This window comes from Molothrus aeneus, chromosome 9, assembly GCF_037042795.1.
Source record: "Molothrus aeneus isolate 106 chromosome 9, BPBGC_Maene_1.0, whole genome shotgun sequence".
Taxonomy (NCBI): Eukaryota; Metazoa; Chordata; class Aves; order Passeriformes; family Icteridae; genus Molothrus; species Molothrus aeneus.
In genome coordinates this window covers 11,867,035-11,885,742 of record NC_089654.1, presented here as the reverse complement: position 1 = coordinate 11,885,742, position 18,708 = coordinate 11,867,035, and the positions used below count along the sequence as shown (strand labels likewise).

At 38.5% G+C, this 18,708-nt stretch overlaps 1 protein-coding gene across 1 annotated transcript in view; it reads left to right on the top strand.

Annotated features, from left to right (window-relative positions):
• The first annotated feature begins 6,777 nt into the window (after window positions 1-6,777).
• The window catches only part of PIGK (phosphatidylinositol glycan anchor biosynthesis class K), a 65,929-nt gene continuing 53,998 nt past the window's right edge, over window positions 6,778-18,708 (top strand). Inside the window, exons 1-8 of the mRNA XM_066555952.1 lie at window positions 6,778-6,904; window positions 8,340-8,393; window positions 10,430-10,521; window positions 12,575-12,710; window positions 13,946-14,057; window positions 14,404-14,500; window positions 14,845-14,962; window positions 15,695-15,805. Of these exons, the coding sequence (XP_066412049.1) occupies window positions 6,800-6,904; window positions 8,340-8,393; window positions 10,430-10,521; window positions 12,575-12,710; window positions 13,946-14,057; window positions 14,404-14,500; window positions 14,845-14,962; window positions 15,695-15,805 (825 nt within the window). The 5' untranslated portion in view covers window positions 6,778-6,799. The remainder of the gene's footprint in view (window positions 6,905-8,339; window positions 8,394-10,429; window positions 10,522-12,574; window positions 12,711-13,945; window positions 14,058-14,403; window positions 14,501-14,844; window positions 14,963-15,694; window positions 15,806-18,708) is intronic.

Sequence of the window (18,708 nt, the reverse complement as noted above, 5' to 3'; positions counted from 1 at the left end):
TATGCAGGCAAACAGAATCAGGTGAAAGCAAAAATGAATACAAATTAGCAACACTCCAAATTTTTGAGTAGTGTTTGAAGTATCCAGGTTTGAGATGACATGAAATTAACACTGACTGCTTAAGATCTTTCTGTAAGAGGTGCTGTACAGCTAAAAAGCAGTAATTATTTTTACATTTAACAATATCAAATGATTACCATCTTCACTCTAAAGCTAAGTAGCAAGGAAAGTTATCTACCCTTGACCTCATATAATAATTTGATGTAACTATTCTGAAAGGAATAGTCTTAATTTGTTCTGTTCGTGAAACTTAGACCTGGGATCCTTACATTTCTGTACCTGGTAAAGAGATGTATTATTGTTTTTTGAGCTATATATTTAATATGCACATGCAGCTAAAATGCAAAGGGTTTTTAAGCATTTTCATAATATTATAATGAGAGAAATTTTGTTTAAGGAAATCCTTAATAACTAAGAGAGTTCAAGTGCAAGAAGGTGATTTTTGCTGAGATAATACTTTTGCAAATGCATCCATTAAGGCACTGATTAATTGAAGCTGATTGACTGATGGGTGTCTTTTCTCCACATAAAAATCAATCACCTTGAATGAACATTTAAATTCAAATGCCTGCCTTAAAATGTAAAAGGTCATTAACTGCAGTAAATGTAGCTTTTACATTTTCATGTAATACAGATATTTAGCAGCAAAAACAACTAGTTCAGGTCACAGGACAGATACATAGAAATGACAGGCACATATTCATGTATTGGTAATTCCAATTATCACTAGGTCTTTTTCTTGATGTTCTCTTTCAGTTAGAAAAATCTCATCAGGATACACTACATAGCAAAAAGATAAAAGACAGGTGAAAATGAGGGGCTTGAATTCTTCATTTATGAGTTGCAAAACAATATAGAAAAACTTTCATGGATTTCACAACAGTGCAATTGTTGTGGGGGTTCTCAGTTTGCACAATATCATCATTAACTTAGGCCACACAATTTGGCTTTTAAGAAAGGAAGTATTTGATGGGTCAACAAGTCACTGATTTACTTTCTTGCTGAATATGTTGGTTTTTTCCCAGACTTTCTGCTTAGTAATAGCTCATTTAATTTTTAAAGTAAAATTCCACCTTGCACTGAGTGCCAGCATTGTCATGGTGAAAAGGCTTTTTACTGCCCTGTGCAGAAAGAAATTTCAAAAAGACTTCATTTTTATAAATCACAGCAAAATCTGGCTGCCAAGCACTATGATTTCAATTTATGAAGTCATTCTGGCATTTGTACTTGGGAAGAGTTTCTGGTAAATGAGCTCACAGAAACAGATACTTTTAATTTCCAAGAGCATGGAGTTAGAACTTATAGTTTATTGAAGGATATTCTATGCTTAGTTCAGCATGAGCACTTTCCACCTGATCCACAACAGCTTTTACACAACCCTGGTAAGTGAAGCTAAAGAGAGAAGAAAATGATCTCTCTGCTTTACACACTTTGAGTGGATCGAGAAATTATTAAGGTTTGCTGATCTGCTCTTGAGCAGCTGCTCCTAAAACTACAAGCAAAGTTTTGTCTAAAAATTTCTTGGGCTGTTTCAATCTGCTCTTCCCCAAGTCTCCTGGATAAACATTAAGAAGAACAACAATGTACATTCACATTTTAAAATATTAAGTTATCCCTTTCATTGAGAATATTTCTTTAAATTCCTTAATGGCCTAATTTTGGATTGGTCTTAAATTTTGCTTCTCAAGTCACTCTTCCACTAGTCAGGTTTAATGACATTTCAGTATCCATCACACATTGATCTGCATAACCTTTCCTGGCAATAAACTGGATTCAGTTTTAGTCACTGTACAAATGTTTAACGTTAATCAATGTTATTGTACTTGGAGTATGAGTAACCTTTTATAAAGTTGACTCAGGGCTCACTGTAGATCTTATTTCTAATAAGATTTTCATAATACCAACTTTTTCCAGGTAAAGGCATCCAGCCTTTTTTTGCAAATGTTGTGTTGGTTTTCTCATATAGCTGATGAGTAGTCCTCAATGGAATACAAAACCCCTTGCTTGCAAATAAGACAATTACTTGAAAGACAAAAGGTTATATTTAGATTGCAGGCTGAAGACCAGTTTGAGTACACACAATAGCTTTAAGTATTGGTTTGGGAGCTAAAATGAGTCTATCAGCAACACTGCCCTTTATTTGAGTTAATTTAACCAGCAGAGCTGAGGCCACTTCAGCTCAATCCCTACAGGGAGGACTTTGCTGAGACACTCAGGTATTGGTGTGTTCAGCACACAGGAGAGATTTATCATACAGATGTCAGAACTGGCAGTGGGATAAAAGTGATGGCTTGCTTCTTAACGATTCTAAACCACACAATGTTCTATCCACTGCTTGAAGCCAAAGGTAAAACTGGTTCTAAATTTAGCTGTATTTAGGGCAATTTAATTAAGATTCTTATCTTGTTTCTAATTAAGAAGCCCATGAATTTTCTATTTGAGAATGAACCCTTTTGAAATACCAATGAAAAAATACAATGGGGAGGGTAATTTTAAATAATGTTTTAAATAAATAATACACTGGGGAGGTTTACTGATGTCTTTTTCCCGATTTTGCTCTTTTAATAATGATTTGAGAAAATATTTTCAGCCTTATCTATTGAGAAAAATACTGGTGCACAAAGACTAAATGTGACCTAATTAACTATCTCAATAAGCTGCCACTGTTTTTCCATGTTTTCTTTTCTCATATTTTACCTTTTTTTTTACCAACAGAATAAACTGTTGGAATGGTTGGTAACTTCATGTCTTCTGAAGATGAAATACTGGTTTATTTCACAATTCAACAGTATGGAAATTCGATGCCTAGTAATATTTACATCATTAATGACAGAACAGAACTGATGACAAGGTAGATGGTTAATTCATTAAGAACAAATGTCAACTGAATTTCATTGTAGGCTTCAAGGCTTTTGCCTGTGTTCTATTCTGACCTCAGAAGGCCTGTAAAACACTATTGCTATAATCCCACTTTGTAAATAACAGTAACAAATACTGTCTTGTTTGATTCCAATGTGGAGTTAAGCCACTTGATGATATGGTTGAACAGAAAAAGACACTCAAATGTACAGTCTACTGTGTTTAGCCAGAGTACAAAGAGAATCTATTGATAAACACTCTTCAGTACATCTGTTTCAGCTCAGTAAAATTAGAAATAAGGATTCTTTCAAATAATTTTCCTTTGGAAGTTCTGTATCTATTACTCTCACTATATTAATTTTGCCTACTTTTTGTCAGTATTAATTTGCTATTGTAAATCTTTTCAAAGTATGACCATTCTTTAGTCAAGACAGCCTTCCAGTAACAGAAGGGGGAAAACACCCAAATGAGTGACTGTTGCCATTTTATCAGCTGAGATACCAAACTACTAGACTTGTTTTGGCATTTTTAAAATCTATTGTATTGACAGTCAAAAGGAAGAAAGCAATAAATCTGCATTTTTAAGTGGGATAGTAGAGTTCAGCTATTATTGATGATTCCTTAAGACTCACTCTTGTTGACTTCTGTCATTGCAAGAGCTTATTTAATTTTTCTTTTGGAGCACAACAAATACAGCCAAAGATATAGATTATTTTCTCTTACTCAGGAGACAATTATCAGACAGTACATGCAAGTCTAAAACAGGAAAGCAGACACAGAACAGTGATCAAGAGTATAGAAGAAGGAAGAGATGCACTGTGATACAAATAAGTAATACAATCAAGGTTGATGCCAACAAAATTACGGATATTTAATTGGTATTTTTGGTACAGAAAAAAAACAATTTCATGATTAGAAAGTGTCAGGTGAGGTCTAGTATCATAAATCCCTGTTTTAGGAGCTTATGGGGTTACACTTGGGATTTTTGCTCCTCCTCAGTAGAAGGCAAGGCTTTTTTGCTCCATGCTGGACAGGAACAACCTGACAGATGGTTCATAAAGGGCAATTTCTAGAGGGTATAGATTAGAGGATTACGGCCTGAGCAACCTGCTGGAGGAGGAAAGAATCTGGAAGGGCACCAAGATGTGCAGCAATGTGAATACCAGCTGCAGTTACAGCAGCTTTTTAAACAATTGTTTTAATTACAAATAAGTTTGGAATACACATTTGGTGTCCTTTCTTATTACTCACCATGAAGTACAAGACACATTGTGGCAAAAGTCAAACTAAAGACACTCAGAGCATGAAAAGTACTGTTATTAGCAGAGAAACAAAGCAGAATGAAGAAACAGGAGCAGACAGCATAGAGCTTTTCTTCTAGACAAAAAAAAAATAATCCTGTACAGGCATGGAAATATGTACTGAGAGCTGCCTAAGGGAATAAAGATGAAAAAAATGAGGACAAAGCTGTTGGTACTGTCTTACTGGAGAAAAAAAAGAGAAGTGATACCACCTCCAGGAATAATGCCTGAAGCACTGGCACACTCATACATGTCTGATGAATACTAAAGCCCAGAAAGATTGAGCCTGTAAAGAAATAAGAGCCAGAAGTAGAAGGAGAATTAGATCCATTAGAAAAGACACTCAAACAGGCTAAGGGAGTTCAGAAGGCAAACCAGAGACAGACGTAAGAAGGTGATGCTCTGTATTACACAGAATATTAATCAGAGGGAGTAATGGCCATTCTTTTGGAATATTCCAAAGAGCTTGTGCAGCTGATCTTGCCTTAACTCAGGGCTGCCTCTGCCGTGGGATGGAAAGGCAGCAACAGGACCTGAACACCCACAAACGAAGAGCAGCCCCTGCAGTGTGGCTGTGGCTGATCCAAACACTGCTCACACACTGCAGACGACACCAGGGGACACAAGAACTGGGAGTGTGCAGCTGTGTATCAGCTATGTATGCAGCTATGTTTGCAGCTTTTGCATCAGGAGCCAGCTGAACCTTCCTGGTGATTGCAAACCCAACTACATGTAACCATGAGAAATACAAGTGATCTTTCATGTAAGGAAAATTTGCTCTGCTTTTTAACTGGTGTTTATATCATTCCAATGGCACGTGAGGGTTTTTTCCACTGTGTCAGTTTATTTTCTTAAGTAGCAAATCATATACAGTGACCTTTAAAGAATGCTATTAAAACTATAAAGTCCAGCATTCCAGAGAGTGAAAAAGTTACAGTCATCTCTCATACAAATTTCTGGAGGTTCAGGAGTTTGTAAGTAAACAGGATGATTTTAAATTTTATTCACAGAAAAGACATTCATTACTTCTCATGTCAGGAATGTTTCTTGGTAAACCAAAAGTCACCTTTTGGCCATATTTGACATAACTTTTCACATGGTACAAACATAAGGACTTATGTCTGGTTCAAAGATGCATCATCAGGATACAGCTGCTGACATTATTTCTGTGTGAAAAGGTCCATGTTACAAAGGATGAATATTTGTAATAAATGTGAAGAGCAATGAAGTAAGCTTAACTGAAAGAAATTCAGTCACAGGCTCAGACCTTCTGTCACATGTTTTCTGGGCAACTCCACATGGGAGCAGAAAGGCAATGAGGTGCTATCTGAGTCAAGGCACGTGAAATCAACTCATCAGTTTACCAAACTGCATGAATATATGCTTGGAGAGATCCTTTAGTATTATCCTTGTCTATCCTTTAGAATTACTGACACATCATGACCACATCTGAGAATGATCAAGACACCTAAGTGGAAGCATTTGAAGGGGCAAGAAAAAAGCTTAAGTTTGCCCTAAATTCATTTAGCTTTCTGGAAGAAAAAGACAATCAGTGCAGCTTGCAAGCAGGCACCAAGAGAAAGTGACAGCTATAGCAACTTCTCAGCAGGTTCACAATAGGTTCACACAGGAGAAGGGTTCAGGCACAACAGGAGCTGGTGGCTATGGTATTCTGAAGGGAGTAAGTACCATCTGATAACAGGTGATTATTTTTGTCAAGGAAACCAGTGATGCTTTAAAACAGCAAACGTGATGCTATTGAAATTCCAACATCAATACATGGAAATGTGCTCCTGTCTGAGAAAGTCATTACTGGTGACAAGTACATGGAGCAAGATATAGCTTCCATGGTTCAGGGCAGATTCTGCATCTTCACTAATGGAAGGCATCAGGCAATCGAACAAAGCAGTGACAAGATGAGATAGTGGAAATTAAAGAATCATACCAAGCGTTTCAATACATTGAAATAAAAATTTGATGATGCATCAGCTCTGAGGGATGAATACACTACAGGAAAAGCTATAGCGAGGCTTCATGAAAAAAAAATAAAAATCTACCTTTAGATCCCACTCCCTCCCTTGCCAAAGGTAGTCCCTCTCCCCAGCCGGCCCCTCCGCTCTCCAAGCCAGCCCTGCGGCCACCAAGACCTGATGACACCCTCGGCTCACAGCTCGCCATGCCCTTGCTCTCTTAGAGCCCAGGATTTCACGGAATTCTTGGAAGGCGGCTGAGAGGAAGGGCTGCTATTACCCCGCAGGAGCCAACCAAGCCGAAGGCGGATGCGCGGCCGGTGTTTTCCAGCCCCGGCTCACGACGGAGCCACAGCGAACTCGCGTGCCCAAGGCCACGCCAGACCGGCTGCCATTACCGCCGCTGCCCTGCCAGCCCGGGAGAGCTCAGTGCGTGACCAGGGCCCGGTGTATTCACAGCAGCGGCCCCGCTCCCGAGGCGCCGGGCCGACGGCAGCGGGCAGGGCACGGCCCCGGGCCGGCGGCGCTCCCGCCCGCGGAACTTGCGCACAGGCCGCCGCCCCCCTTCCGGCAGCCGCGGCGGCCGGGCCGCGCAGGAGGCGGGCTGAGATGGCGGCTGCCGTGCCCGGCGCCTCCCGGGCCCGCGCCGCCGCCGCGCTGCTGCTGCTGCTGCTGCTGGGATGCTGCGGCGCGGCGCTGCCCGGCGGCCTCCAGGTACGGGGCTGGGGGAGCCGCGGCGGGGCCGAGAGCGAGCGGGCGGGCGGGCGGCGCCTGGGGCTCGGTCCCTATCGCCGCCCCTCGGCGGGCAGGGAGCGCTCCCGTGGGCTGCCCGCGGAGCTGGCCGGAGGCGCTGGCGGCACGCAGGAGGGGCCCTGTCGGTACGGCGGGCACCGATACTGAGCCGCGGTCGCCAGCGCTGCCTCCCGGCGGGCGGAGCCTCCCGGCGCTGCCCCTGGGCGGAACCGCCGCCGAGAGCGCCGGTGCCTTGTTCAAACTGCTGAAAGTTACAAACCCTCAGACTTTTCATCCTCTTGCCGGTTTCTGAAATTCACTTTCTCCCTGGCCACGCACTATAACCTGTGTTAAGTGTCTGATGCCCCTTGCCGGAGCCGGCGGACCGGGTGCGGGCGCTCCCAGGGTGGAGGAGCGGCCCGGGGTCCCCGGCCCGGTGCCCGCTTGCACACGGCAGGTGCCAGTGGGTTTGTCAGGTGGGAGTAATTTCATGTTTCAGCAATTGGCTTAATGCACTGTGCCCACGCTGCATCTGGAGTGTTGTTTGCTTTTGAATTCTGCGTTATTAACAAGTTGTTATGCTTGAAATTAATTACAACTAGGACCAAACAACCCCCGCACCTTGAACAATAGAAATATTCTTATAATCTCTGGATGACTAATTAAACTGCAGGTTGTTTGCTGCTTGAAGTACAACACTATTTCTGTTACCGTGTGTTTTGTGTAAGACCACGAGCATCATCCCAGAACTCCTGAGAGTTAACAGAGTCTGATTTAAGAATCAGCAGATTTGGGTTGTTGTCCCATGAAGACTTGTTCCCTTACTTCTGTGAAGTCGTAGCCCCTTGTTATATTCTGATTTATGCTCTCTATTGAGGAGAAAGGGCCGTCTTATCTGCAAAGGAAAGTGGGAACTGTGGAGAACACAGATTATACAGAAGGTTGCTGTCATGGATCCTGATTTTGGAAGATAAATATAACTACCTTGGATTTAAAGTGGGTTCAAACTGGAGATTCTCTTACCTGCTTTTGAAAATTGAATTGAGTGAATTCTCAAGGGAATCTCTAGTGAATCCTAGCCTCTTTTCTCATTAAGGATGAAACTGTAGGTCAATAAATCACATTATTTTGTTCTTGGAGTGTCCTTTGACATAGAGGTGTGTGGGCTTCTTTAGCTAAGGTGCAAGTGACTGATAGTTCCTCTTTGTTCTGTAGCAAGTTTCAGGGAAAGATTTGGAGCAATTAACATGAAATGTCCAAATGTTAAGAAAAGCACCTCTCTTCTAGCTTTTCTAAGGTCTATTCAGTATTAATGTGTGGTAAACATGTGCATTGAACACTATTGTGGAAATAACAAAATGATGAGTGGTCATTTCTTTCTTAGTGCTGAAAAATCGAAATTTTTTTCATCTTTCAGGATCAAGCAGAGCAGTTTTTTAGAAGTGGACATACGAATAACTGGGCAGTTTTGGTAAGCATGGTCCAGGTTGTTTTCCTCCAATAATGTTGACAGTTTTTCATCAGGAGCTGCAATTGCAACAGTCATTCGAGAGTCATGCTCATTTGAAAGAAATGGAAAGATAAACATTTGGAAATAAATAAATTTGAAATTGTGCCTACAAATTCATTACACTATAATGAAATTATCTTTTCAATATGACTGAATTTCAAGCACTCAGTGTGTCTAGCTACATGGTAGGATTCATAAAACAAAAGTTCCGAAAGCATTAAAATAGTTAAATTATCATACTGCATATTGAAAAAAAGGTGTAATTCTGATACCAGGGAAGTCTGGTCTCTTTGAGCAGAAAGGTAGAATTTGTATCATTTTTGTTCTTATTCAATCTGTTAACTTGTGATAACAGACTGGGAATAAGATCAGTTGAGGCAATACAGTGTTTAGATCGACTGTTTGTACCCTTTCTTTTTTCTTTGCCATGTAACTTTTATTAGCTTTGAATCATGCTGCACAATTGGTTCTTAATCACAATTCAGGTCTTAATGACTAATTTGTTTCAGAACACTATTGTAATTACTCAGTAGCAGCTGTTTTGTTTTCCAGATACTAAAATTGAGCAATATAAAAGGAAAGTTAACAGTAACTAATTGAAGAAATAACTTCTATATTCTGCAAGGTACAAACTTGAAACTTTAAACATAACATACTATTTTAATACTATTAACAAATAGATGTTTTTATTAGTACCCATAAAAACACATAAAGAAGGTGAAAAATTAGGTCCAAGGACCTACAGTGTCTGTGCTGAACAGCTTTTCTGCTGGTTTTATTTTCTCAGTAGTTCATCGTTGAGTTTTGTAACAGTTGCTACTAATATTTTAAGCAGCAAACCAGAGAGAGGTTACTGCTGTCAGGCACTTCAAACCTGCAATCCCACCTCATCAATAGCTTGAATTAATGTGCTGCAGCGTGGATAGCTGTATTTAAAGCTTAGAGGCTTTCCACTGTGTTCTAAGGGAGGTACTGGAGGCAGGGGTCAGGTGATAGTACCTTGAAATGTCTCAGCTAAGTTGGACACAGTTTGTTTTCAGAGCATTAAGTCTTGTTGAAAGGCAGATGTCCTCATGGACTGATTCCTGTGGGGCTTTTGGAATTCCTAACTGACAGGGTAATAGATACACAAGGGGATTCTTTCAGGCTGAATTTTATTATTACTTAAGCTACAACGCAGTTCTTATTATGAAAAGAGTAGAGAAAGAGATGCTATGTAGTTGACTTACAGCTCTACTAGAGCTGGAAAATTAAAAAACTATCTAAATGATTTTTCCTGCATCTCTGTTTTTGTAGTTTTAAGTCACCTCTTCTAGAAGCTTTTGGAATGTCTGAATCAGAACCTGATTTAGGGAGTGTGTAAGTAAAGGGAATGGCTGAGCCCTGACCCCTTGCCTGTTAGAACAGTAGAAATTAAACTCTGAGAATTTGTATCCAGATTCATTTTTATTTATATTTATAAATAAAATATTTATTTGTATTGGTTAGAGCTCACTTTGCTCTTACTTTGACTCCATAAATGCAAATGTACTCAGTGCATTTTCCCCTGTGTGTGGCTTCTGCATGAATTAATTCACTTGTGCCTTTGTGGAAGGATGCTCCCAGAATGGGATTGGTATTGAGATGAGAACTCTTCCTTTAATCTCTCTTCCATTTGATAAGGAGAAAGCAAATGAAAAAAAATATTTTATCTACTTGCTGTTGCTGGATTATTCCCCAAAGTGCCACCTTCTATATTTAGTAAGGGTTTATGACAATTTTATCTCGAGTCAGTATGCTAGGAACTTTTTTTTTAAACTTTTATTTTCAGAATTTTTGCTTTGGGACAACTAAGATTTGCATAACTTATATCATGATATGAGTTTCTTGGTGTTACTATATTCTTTCTGAGTTGTTACTATTTTTTAAATATTCCTGTAATCACGTTGTTCTGATGCAATGTGTCAGGCTGGTTTGTATCTCTGCACTATTTAATATGTTTTTTTTTCTGTTTCAAGGTGTGTACATCTCGATTCTGGTTTAATTATCGTCATGTGGCAAATACTCTTTCAGTGTACAGAAGTGTCAAGAGGCTGGGCATTCCTGATAGGTGAGGGAATCTTGGTGAATCCAGTTCTTGCAAATGGGCTGCTAAAGTTCTCATGCTATCTGAATCAGTATGGAAATACATTTTTCTTCCCAGTTTAACTGGATAAAAGTAAAAAGGAAGAATGCAAGCACATCAACGTGATGAAAAGTGCAGTAATATTGTTCCAAAGGAAAAGCAGCAAGTTGCATAATAGAATTTCCATTTGGAACAGGCTAATTAGATATAGCCACTAAAATGTACCACTTAGAAAATGGGTGAAAGTAATGTGAAAACTGTTAAATGCACTAAGCAAAAGCAGTACTACTGTGAGAGGTGAGTCTTGCTGTACTTTATTTCCTTTTAGTGTGGAGATGTTGGTAACCTTGACTGTACTAAGATGTAAGACTTCCACATCTGTAACTACATTGAGTCTTTAAAGGCTCTGAACTGTAAGAGAAACTCCTGTATTTTGACAGTTGCCTTGAAAAAATCCATTTTGCATGATTTTATTTGAGAAACTAATTTTTTGTCTGTACAAGTTGTGTTTCCCTAGTGCTACACAAGGGTTAGAACAGTATCTCTTCTTTGACAAAGGGAATAGGAAGGTTCTGAACTATCTTTTCTTTGTGTTCCTACTCAGAGTTCTAGCGCTGTTCTAGCGCAGTTCCTTCCAGCTGTTTCAGAATGTACTTTGCTTCTGTCAGAACTAGGGAAGTGAATTTAAGGCACCAGCATCCATTGTGTAATAACCTATTACCATAGGCTCCTATAGAATTCCTTGTGGTCCTGGTTTTTAATGGTAGTTTAGAGGACTGGTAGTTTCTCCAGCATGTCTGCCTGAAGAAGTGGGGCCTGTTTCATCGCTGCAAAATGCATGTTCTGATGGATTGAATTAGTTTGGCATTTTTTTGTCCAAGGTCCAAGTCCAAAACTGCACACTGGAGTCCCCAGTTAACTCCCACTCAACTATGAATGCACTGACAGTAACATCCTGTTCCCTGTGTTGCTTATATTAAAAAAAAAAAGAAAAAAAGGAATGGCTTTCTGGTGTTTGAAAGAGTGGATTTTGAAACTCAATTTTTGGATGATTTTGGGGTTATAAATCCAAGGGAATGCACTGCAGAATTGCTGTGGGCTGAAAGGCACAGAAAGATGCTTTTTGTTCTTGAGGATGTCATTCAGGAGCAGCTGTCCTCTCTCCTGTGCAGCCTTTGAAGCACAGGTGCCCTTGGCACTGCCTCAGAAATTCTGTCATCAATCCTGCCCTTACCTGAGAACTTTCATCTTTGCATCCGTCTTTGCCATTAAAGTCAAAATTAGTGTGAGTTTTAGAAATGCTGCAAGAACTATGGTGTGACTGAGATTTCTGTGTTTGGTAGCAAGATCCATTGCTTATCCATATCTAAAGATCTGGAATTAATCTCAAAAAGCCAGCAATGCTTTAGACTACAGACAAGAATACTCTCCAAGACATTGGAGAAGACCTAAAGAGAGAGTGAGAGATAGCCTGTTTATTTAGCCTTTACTGCAATTTTTATGTGGATTTGAACATGTTTTTTCCTTAGGCAAACTTACTTTATGTGTTTTTCTGTCTTTGCTGCAAGACTTCTTTCAAAATACTGACAAGACAAAAAAAAAAAACCAACCAAAAATTCCCAACAAACCTCAAAATAACATTCAAAAATTAAACATTTATCATGATTCTTGGAGTTGGTTTGTTTTAGTGCCCTTTAAAAATCTCTGAATTATTTCATTAAGAGCTCTGGCCCCCTAGGTCCACACAAGCCTGTGTACTAGAGTTGCTGATGTCAAATACTCTCCTGCTCATCTTTGGCCTGACTTAGTCCTGTGGATAAATGAGAGCCAGCTGCATTTCTGTGTGTGACATCTTCGTGATACTGAGGATGCTCATAAGGAAATAGGGTATAACTATACAAAGTTTCACTTGCAATTCCAGGAATCTTTTTAATGACCCAAGCTATTGTTGTAATTGTTGAAGAGTGTTGTTCTAATTTCTGTTTGACTGTTATGTGAAAGCAGAATGCTTGAAATATTTTTTTCTTATTGTTCACAGTCATATTGTCTTGATGCTGGCAGATGATATGGCATGTAATCCCAGAAATCCCAAACCTGCTACTGTGTTTAGTCATAAAAACATGGAGCTGAATGTCTATGGAGATGATGTGGAAGTGGATTACAGAAGCTATGAGGTAACTGCTTTAATTAAAACACTGAGTCTTTATTTTTTTGGTGTTAAAGATTTATGCAGCATCTATGAAGTCTGAGAAAGTCTTTCTGTTTATATTACTGGTTTTGGGCTGGGCTTTTATTATCAGCTGATGAGTCTAAAATACATACCCCTCCCCTCCTTGATATTTGAGTTTGTACTTGAAGTTCATTATCCTAGAATCATGTTTAGTGTATCTATTTTAAATAATGGAATAGAATCACTGAAATTTCTCTGGAAACGACTGCTCAGTGTCTCATCTTGGCAACACAAAAATTACTGTGAAAATTTTGGTGTGCAAGTGAATTGTTTATTAGGTAGATGTACTTCAATTCCCAATCTTAAGCATATGCTCCTAAAATAAAACAAAAGCCATAACTTAATCATTACTGCAAAGCAATTACTGTATAAAAATCTGCATCCTGTCACCTTTCTTTTCATGTAATATTCCTTCATACCAGGAGTGTCTTTACTCGTTGAGACAAAATTACACACCAATTTCTTGGTTCAATAGTGCTGTAGAATTAGTGCTAAAGGTTTATTGGATTGTATTTAAGTGTATAGTAGATATTTTGTTTCTCTGAATCTTTATACAAAGAAGTGAAGACACAGAGCTGGAGTAGAGCTACATTCTTTTTATCATTTTTTTTCCAGGGTATGGATTTGTTGCTGGCTTTTGAGCTGTGCACGTGTATTTAAAAAGAGAAAGGGTGTTTTATAGGATGTCTTGCAGTCACCACTCAGATGGTCAGATCAGATCTTATCTGATCACTCAGACTTATGTAACTGAATTGACTTTGTTTTTTCTTTCCTGAGTTGCAGAGGGAATTTAAACTTTTGTTTTTCCATGGTAACACACACTAATGTTGGAGCATTTTGTGAGTACAGGAGCAGCTTTGGCACAATGAAGCTATATGCTGACAGGTTTTTAGATCAATGTAAATGTATTTTAAAATTGTATTTAATAATGGTGGTAGATTTATTGGATATAATTGAGCAACAAGCTGGTGTTAATGGAGTATAGTAAAAAGTACCACATGATTCTTAACCTGAAGTAAAACCTTACACAGAAAATGTTTATGCAGTTTATACCATGCCATACTATGTCTGGTTAGATACACTGTATATTTTAGTGTTCCATTATTTAAGTTCTGTAACCCAGCCTGTGGCTGATCAATATTTTATCTTTAGAAAATGACTTTATGCTTCTATTCATAGGTTACTGTGGAAAATTTCTTGCGTGTTTTAACGGGAAGAATCCCACCAAGCACACCACGATCAAAACGTCTTCTTTCTGATGACAGAAGCAATATTTTAATATATATGACAGGTAATTGCAAGTTTCTGTGTACAATCTATTGATGCTTGCTCAGTTGGATGGGTTTGTTGAAAGCATCAGTAGTCCAAATGCACAAAAGGATCAACCAAAAGATTTTTTTTCTGGTTTTAGCCTGTCATTCTAATTAAAAAAAAATGCCTCTAAAGCAGTACTAAGCCAGTATAGTTTCCTGTTGAAATGATGTATGTGTATTTTTTTTACTGTACCAATATTTTGTTTTGTTGGACTGTTTCTGTAGAAAGAGAATTGTGTTTACCTTGTTTTAGAAAAATGATCAACAAGGCTGTATATCTTCCTTTAACCTACATTCTTGCCCAACTTCTGATTTTTCTGTCAGGCCATGGTGGAAATGGTTTCCTAAAATTTCAGGATTCTGAAGAAATCACAAATGTAGAGCTTGCTGATGCCTTTGAACAAATGTGGCAGAAAAGAAGGTAAGAAATAAGCATTATGTAGACATCGAATATTGAATATCCTGAACATACTCTTAAGTGTGTCTTAATGGTATGCCTTGCTTACCTGCAGCAGTGATGCTGTTGGTTGTCCATAAAATTGTCTGACAGTTTGCATTCAGAAAGCAGAATTTTAGTTTTTGCTTTCAGCTTCCTGCAGTTAGAGCTGCTCAAAGGTATTGCTTTGGGCAAACTCACATCCTAAAACTGATCAGGGTGAGCTCCTGTTCCTTAGGTTCTGAGCAGCTGCCCTGGTAACTAAAAAGCAAAGTATGTATATGCTGTTTAAGTATAAATGGGTAAGGAGGCTGTTTTCTTTCTTTCAGGTACAATGAATTGTTGTTTATTATTGATACTTGTCAAGGAGCATCCATGTATGAACGATTTTATTCACCCAATATAATGGCCTTGGCTAGCAGCCAAGTAGGAGAAGATTCTTTATCAGTAAGTAGATTTATCTGATCCTGAAGACAGTTTTCAGAATGCCTGAATTAGAAGCACAATTCCTGCTGACACTTAGCTAAAGATTTCTCTTATTCAAATTGCTGAATCTATAAGGTATTTTGTGAGGGTTTGACAAAACTTGTTAGTGTGCTGTCCCGAAGAACCAGGCTAATGATGGATTTCTGTGCTTGCTGGCCAGTATATGCATTGTCTAGGGATAGCACAGAATCTTATGGGAAGACTGCTGAGAGATGGGTGTGAGGAATATTCAATCTAGGACTTACTATACTTGATATAAAACAAAACAAAATTCTAACCTTCACCTGCTGTAATTATATCCCAGCTGAATTACAAAAGGAGCCATAGGAGAGATCCCAGCCAGACCAAAAGCAGCTGGTCAGGATTAGCTGAACCCATGCACTGCTGTAAGATACATTGGCTCTCCCAGCCCTGTTTTTAAAGTCCACAGATCCATGCTGGACCATCAAGAAGGGGTTCCCTGCCTTTTGGACAACATAGATATTGCCAAGATGCAGTTTATAGATAAACTGCATTGTTAGCCTATCAGCACTAGGTTTTTACACAGCTAGCCATTTTCTTTGCATAATTTGCCCTAAGAACAAAAAGAATCAAGCTTAACTTTTGCAATATGCTATTACATTCTGTTCCTTCTCCTGAATGCTGAGTTCTCTCCTGCAAGTGCCCAATAACTGCTGTGTGTTGTTTTTAAAGCATCAGCCTGACCTGGGGATTGGCGTTCACCTCATGGACAGATACACCTTCTATGTGTTAGAATTCTTGGAAGAAATCCATCCAGCCAGTCAGACAAATATGAATGACCTAGTAAGTAGAATACTCAACATTCATGAATATGCTAATGACTTTAATAGTTCCAAAACTAATCTATTTTGTCTGTAGGGTTCTTCAAATGCTTTTTATGCTCCTGCTGTTTCTCTCGGAAGCAGCTTTGGAGGGAGGGTTTTTTTGCTATTGTTAAATGTAGTTGTGTAACTCTTCAAGGATTGTCCTCATTTGAAAGTGCTTTGCTGGCTCCAGAAAAAAATAACCAAAATTAGCAGATTTTGTATTTTCGATGAAAAAAAAAGATGAAGTATTAATTAAATATTCATATCAATAAAATGAAGCATTTGCATGTGAAATATTTTAGCAGGAAGCTTCTAAAATCAGGATAGCAGACACTTTGCAGATGTGGCAAAGCAGCCATTGATATTGTTTTGCAAAACAACATCATGTGATTAAACAGTTAAAATTCTAACAGTGCACTCACAAATGCCTGCAGAGACTAATTTATCTGTATATCTGCTTAGATTCCAGAGCAAGATAGGTACAAATCCATCAGTGTTTGAACTTAATTATAGCTGAGGCAAACATTACTGTAGATTTCAGGTATGAAGCAGAAGGAAAAAAAGAATTCAACCAGGTAACATATGACAAAATTTATGAAAATGCATCTCTAGCAGTAAGATATATATACTGGTGAGATGACATAAAAAGTCATATTTTATTTGCTTATTAACCCTTAATACCTGTTCCAATGCTAGTTTCTTTGTAGTCATGGGTTATACTTTGGTACTTTGTAGCTGTAAATCCTGCTGTGCCACATCTGTAATCTAAGAGCTACCACTTACAGAACACATTGTCATAGATTCATTTCTGTAAAAGAAGCAGCTGCTCAAAAGTTTTATGCCACCCTCTGTCTTCAGAGGATGGTGTTAGCCTGACTGCTACATGTGTGCTAGAATTCTCTCTAAACAACCCACACTTGGCAGATTTTATGTTGATACAGAATTGATTCAGTGGCTAAGACTCAAGGTTCTTTTACTTATTTATATGGGAATAAAATTCTGTCCTATAATATAATACCTTCTAATTATGGGATACAGGTAAGTTTAAAATAAATCTTGATAAAGAAAAATACGCAAGTTCTTTATTGATTAAGTATCTTTGATTAGCCTGTTCATTCAAATTTCACTGTAAACCAGAAAATTAATTTGTGTTAATAATAAAAGGTAATTAAAAGGAACAGTGCTTTCTGCTGTGAAACACACTTTCTGGAAGTGGTATAGGTGGGCTGGCCAGGGGGATGTTAATCTGATTATTGTGAAAAGTGTAAAAATTTGTTAGCTGGCCAAGTACTTTTTGGGCTCTTCAGAGAAGATACCTAACTGTGTTTTTGCTCATATGCCAAATACTCAGGAAGAGCTGAGGGAAGTTATCCATACTGGTAAATTCCTTACATCATGTAAGTCATCTTATCATGCATTGATCTGCTGATTGATGCTTGAGGAGTGGAAGAGAAGGGACACAAATATATTGTGATTTGTGATGATCTGTTCAAGGCCAGGTTGGATGGGACTTCAAGGCCTGGCCTAGTGGGAGGTGTCCCTGCCCTTGGCAGGAAAGTGGAACTTGGTGATCTTTAAGGTCTCTTGCAACCCAGACCATTGTGTGATCAGGTACTGAGTTGTAATCTGCACACATTTCAACAAATGTGACCACTTGACTTTGGTTTGGTACTTTTCAGGGCTTCATCTAAGAGTTCCAAAATAACATATGGTTAGTCCATGGTAAAGATATAAACCTGGGTTTTTTTGCCAGCAGTTGCAGGAGGTACTCTGGCACTGGAGGTACTCTATCCAGCTCTCCAACTCTGATTTTTTAAGTTTAAATTAATGCTTTCCAAGATCAGGGTAACTTACAGTGCTTACTACTTAGCTTTAAAATTAAATGATCTTCAGTTGTTTGATCTTCTGATATGCCTAATGTCTTCTCTTTTTGAAGTACTGTGTATTTGTTACACCTCTTCTGTCCTGTTACCTCTACTTTCTTCTAACCACTCTTGAAACAGCTTCTCTTCACATGCACCTAGGATTTGGATATTGCATTCCTGCAAAGAATGATACATCATTTTTCATAATCCACTCCACCTACTCCCCACCTGCTCCATCTGTGTTGCTAAGGGATAGCATAAAGCTGTGCAAATGACTGACTATAGGTTTGATCACAATTCCCTGAAAATAAAGACTACATTGAAATTTGTACATTTGTACATTGAAATGTTGTACATTTAAACTTTTAAAATAAGATTTAAATAAATTTCTAAATGAGGTGGCATTTATCATATAATAACTAAATTGTTTTTAGAAAAGTTAAGATAACAAAGCTGGGGGAGTTCTTTAGCTCTGTTTGAAAAAAAAATAAAAATTTGGAAAATTTAATATAGGAAACCGTGTGCTTAACTTAGCCAGTGTTTTAGCCTTTTCCTTTTTTTTGTCAGAAGACCTTGGTTATTAGTGTTAGTCTGCTGTGGTATAATTGGTTTGCAGTCCTTTCTCAGAGTGATAGTGGATGGTTTTTAACACTGAAGTTTTCTTCTCACTGCCGCTTCATATTTTTGTTCAAATTCATATCAATATGTTGTGGTAGTAAACTGCTGCAGGACAGGTTAGAATTAGTTGGCTGCAGTGTCATTTTCCCACTTTCAGTGCTGATGCAGTTTTTTAGGACAAGCATACTCAAAACCTTGGCGAGAGACTTGTATAACTGTAGCATTATTTGTGCTTCAAATAGTGGGATTACAACAAATGCTTACTTTTTATGGTTTAGCTCAGAGACTTAGTTTTTATGTTTGTGTCCTTAATTGGAGCAAAGCTGGAGAAAATTGATAGGGTTTTGGTGAAAATGAGAACTGTAGCGAGTTTGTGCGTGCATTAACAAATGGCTTT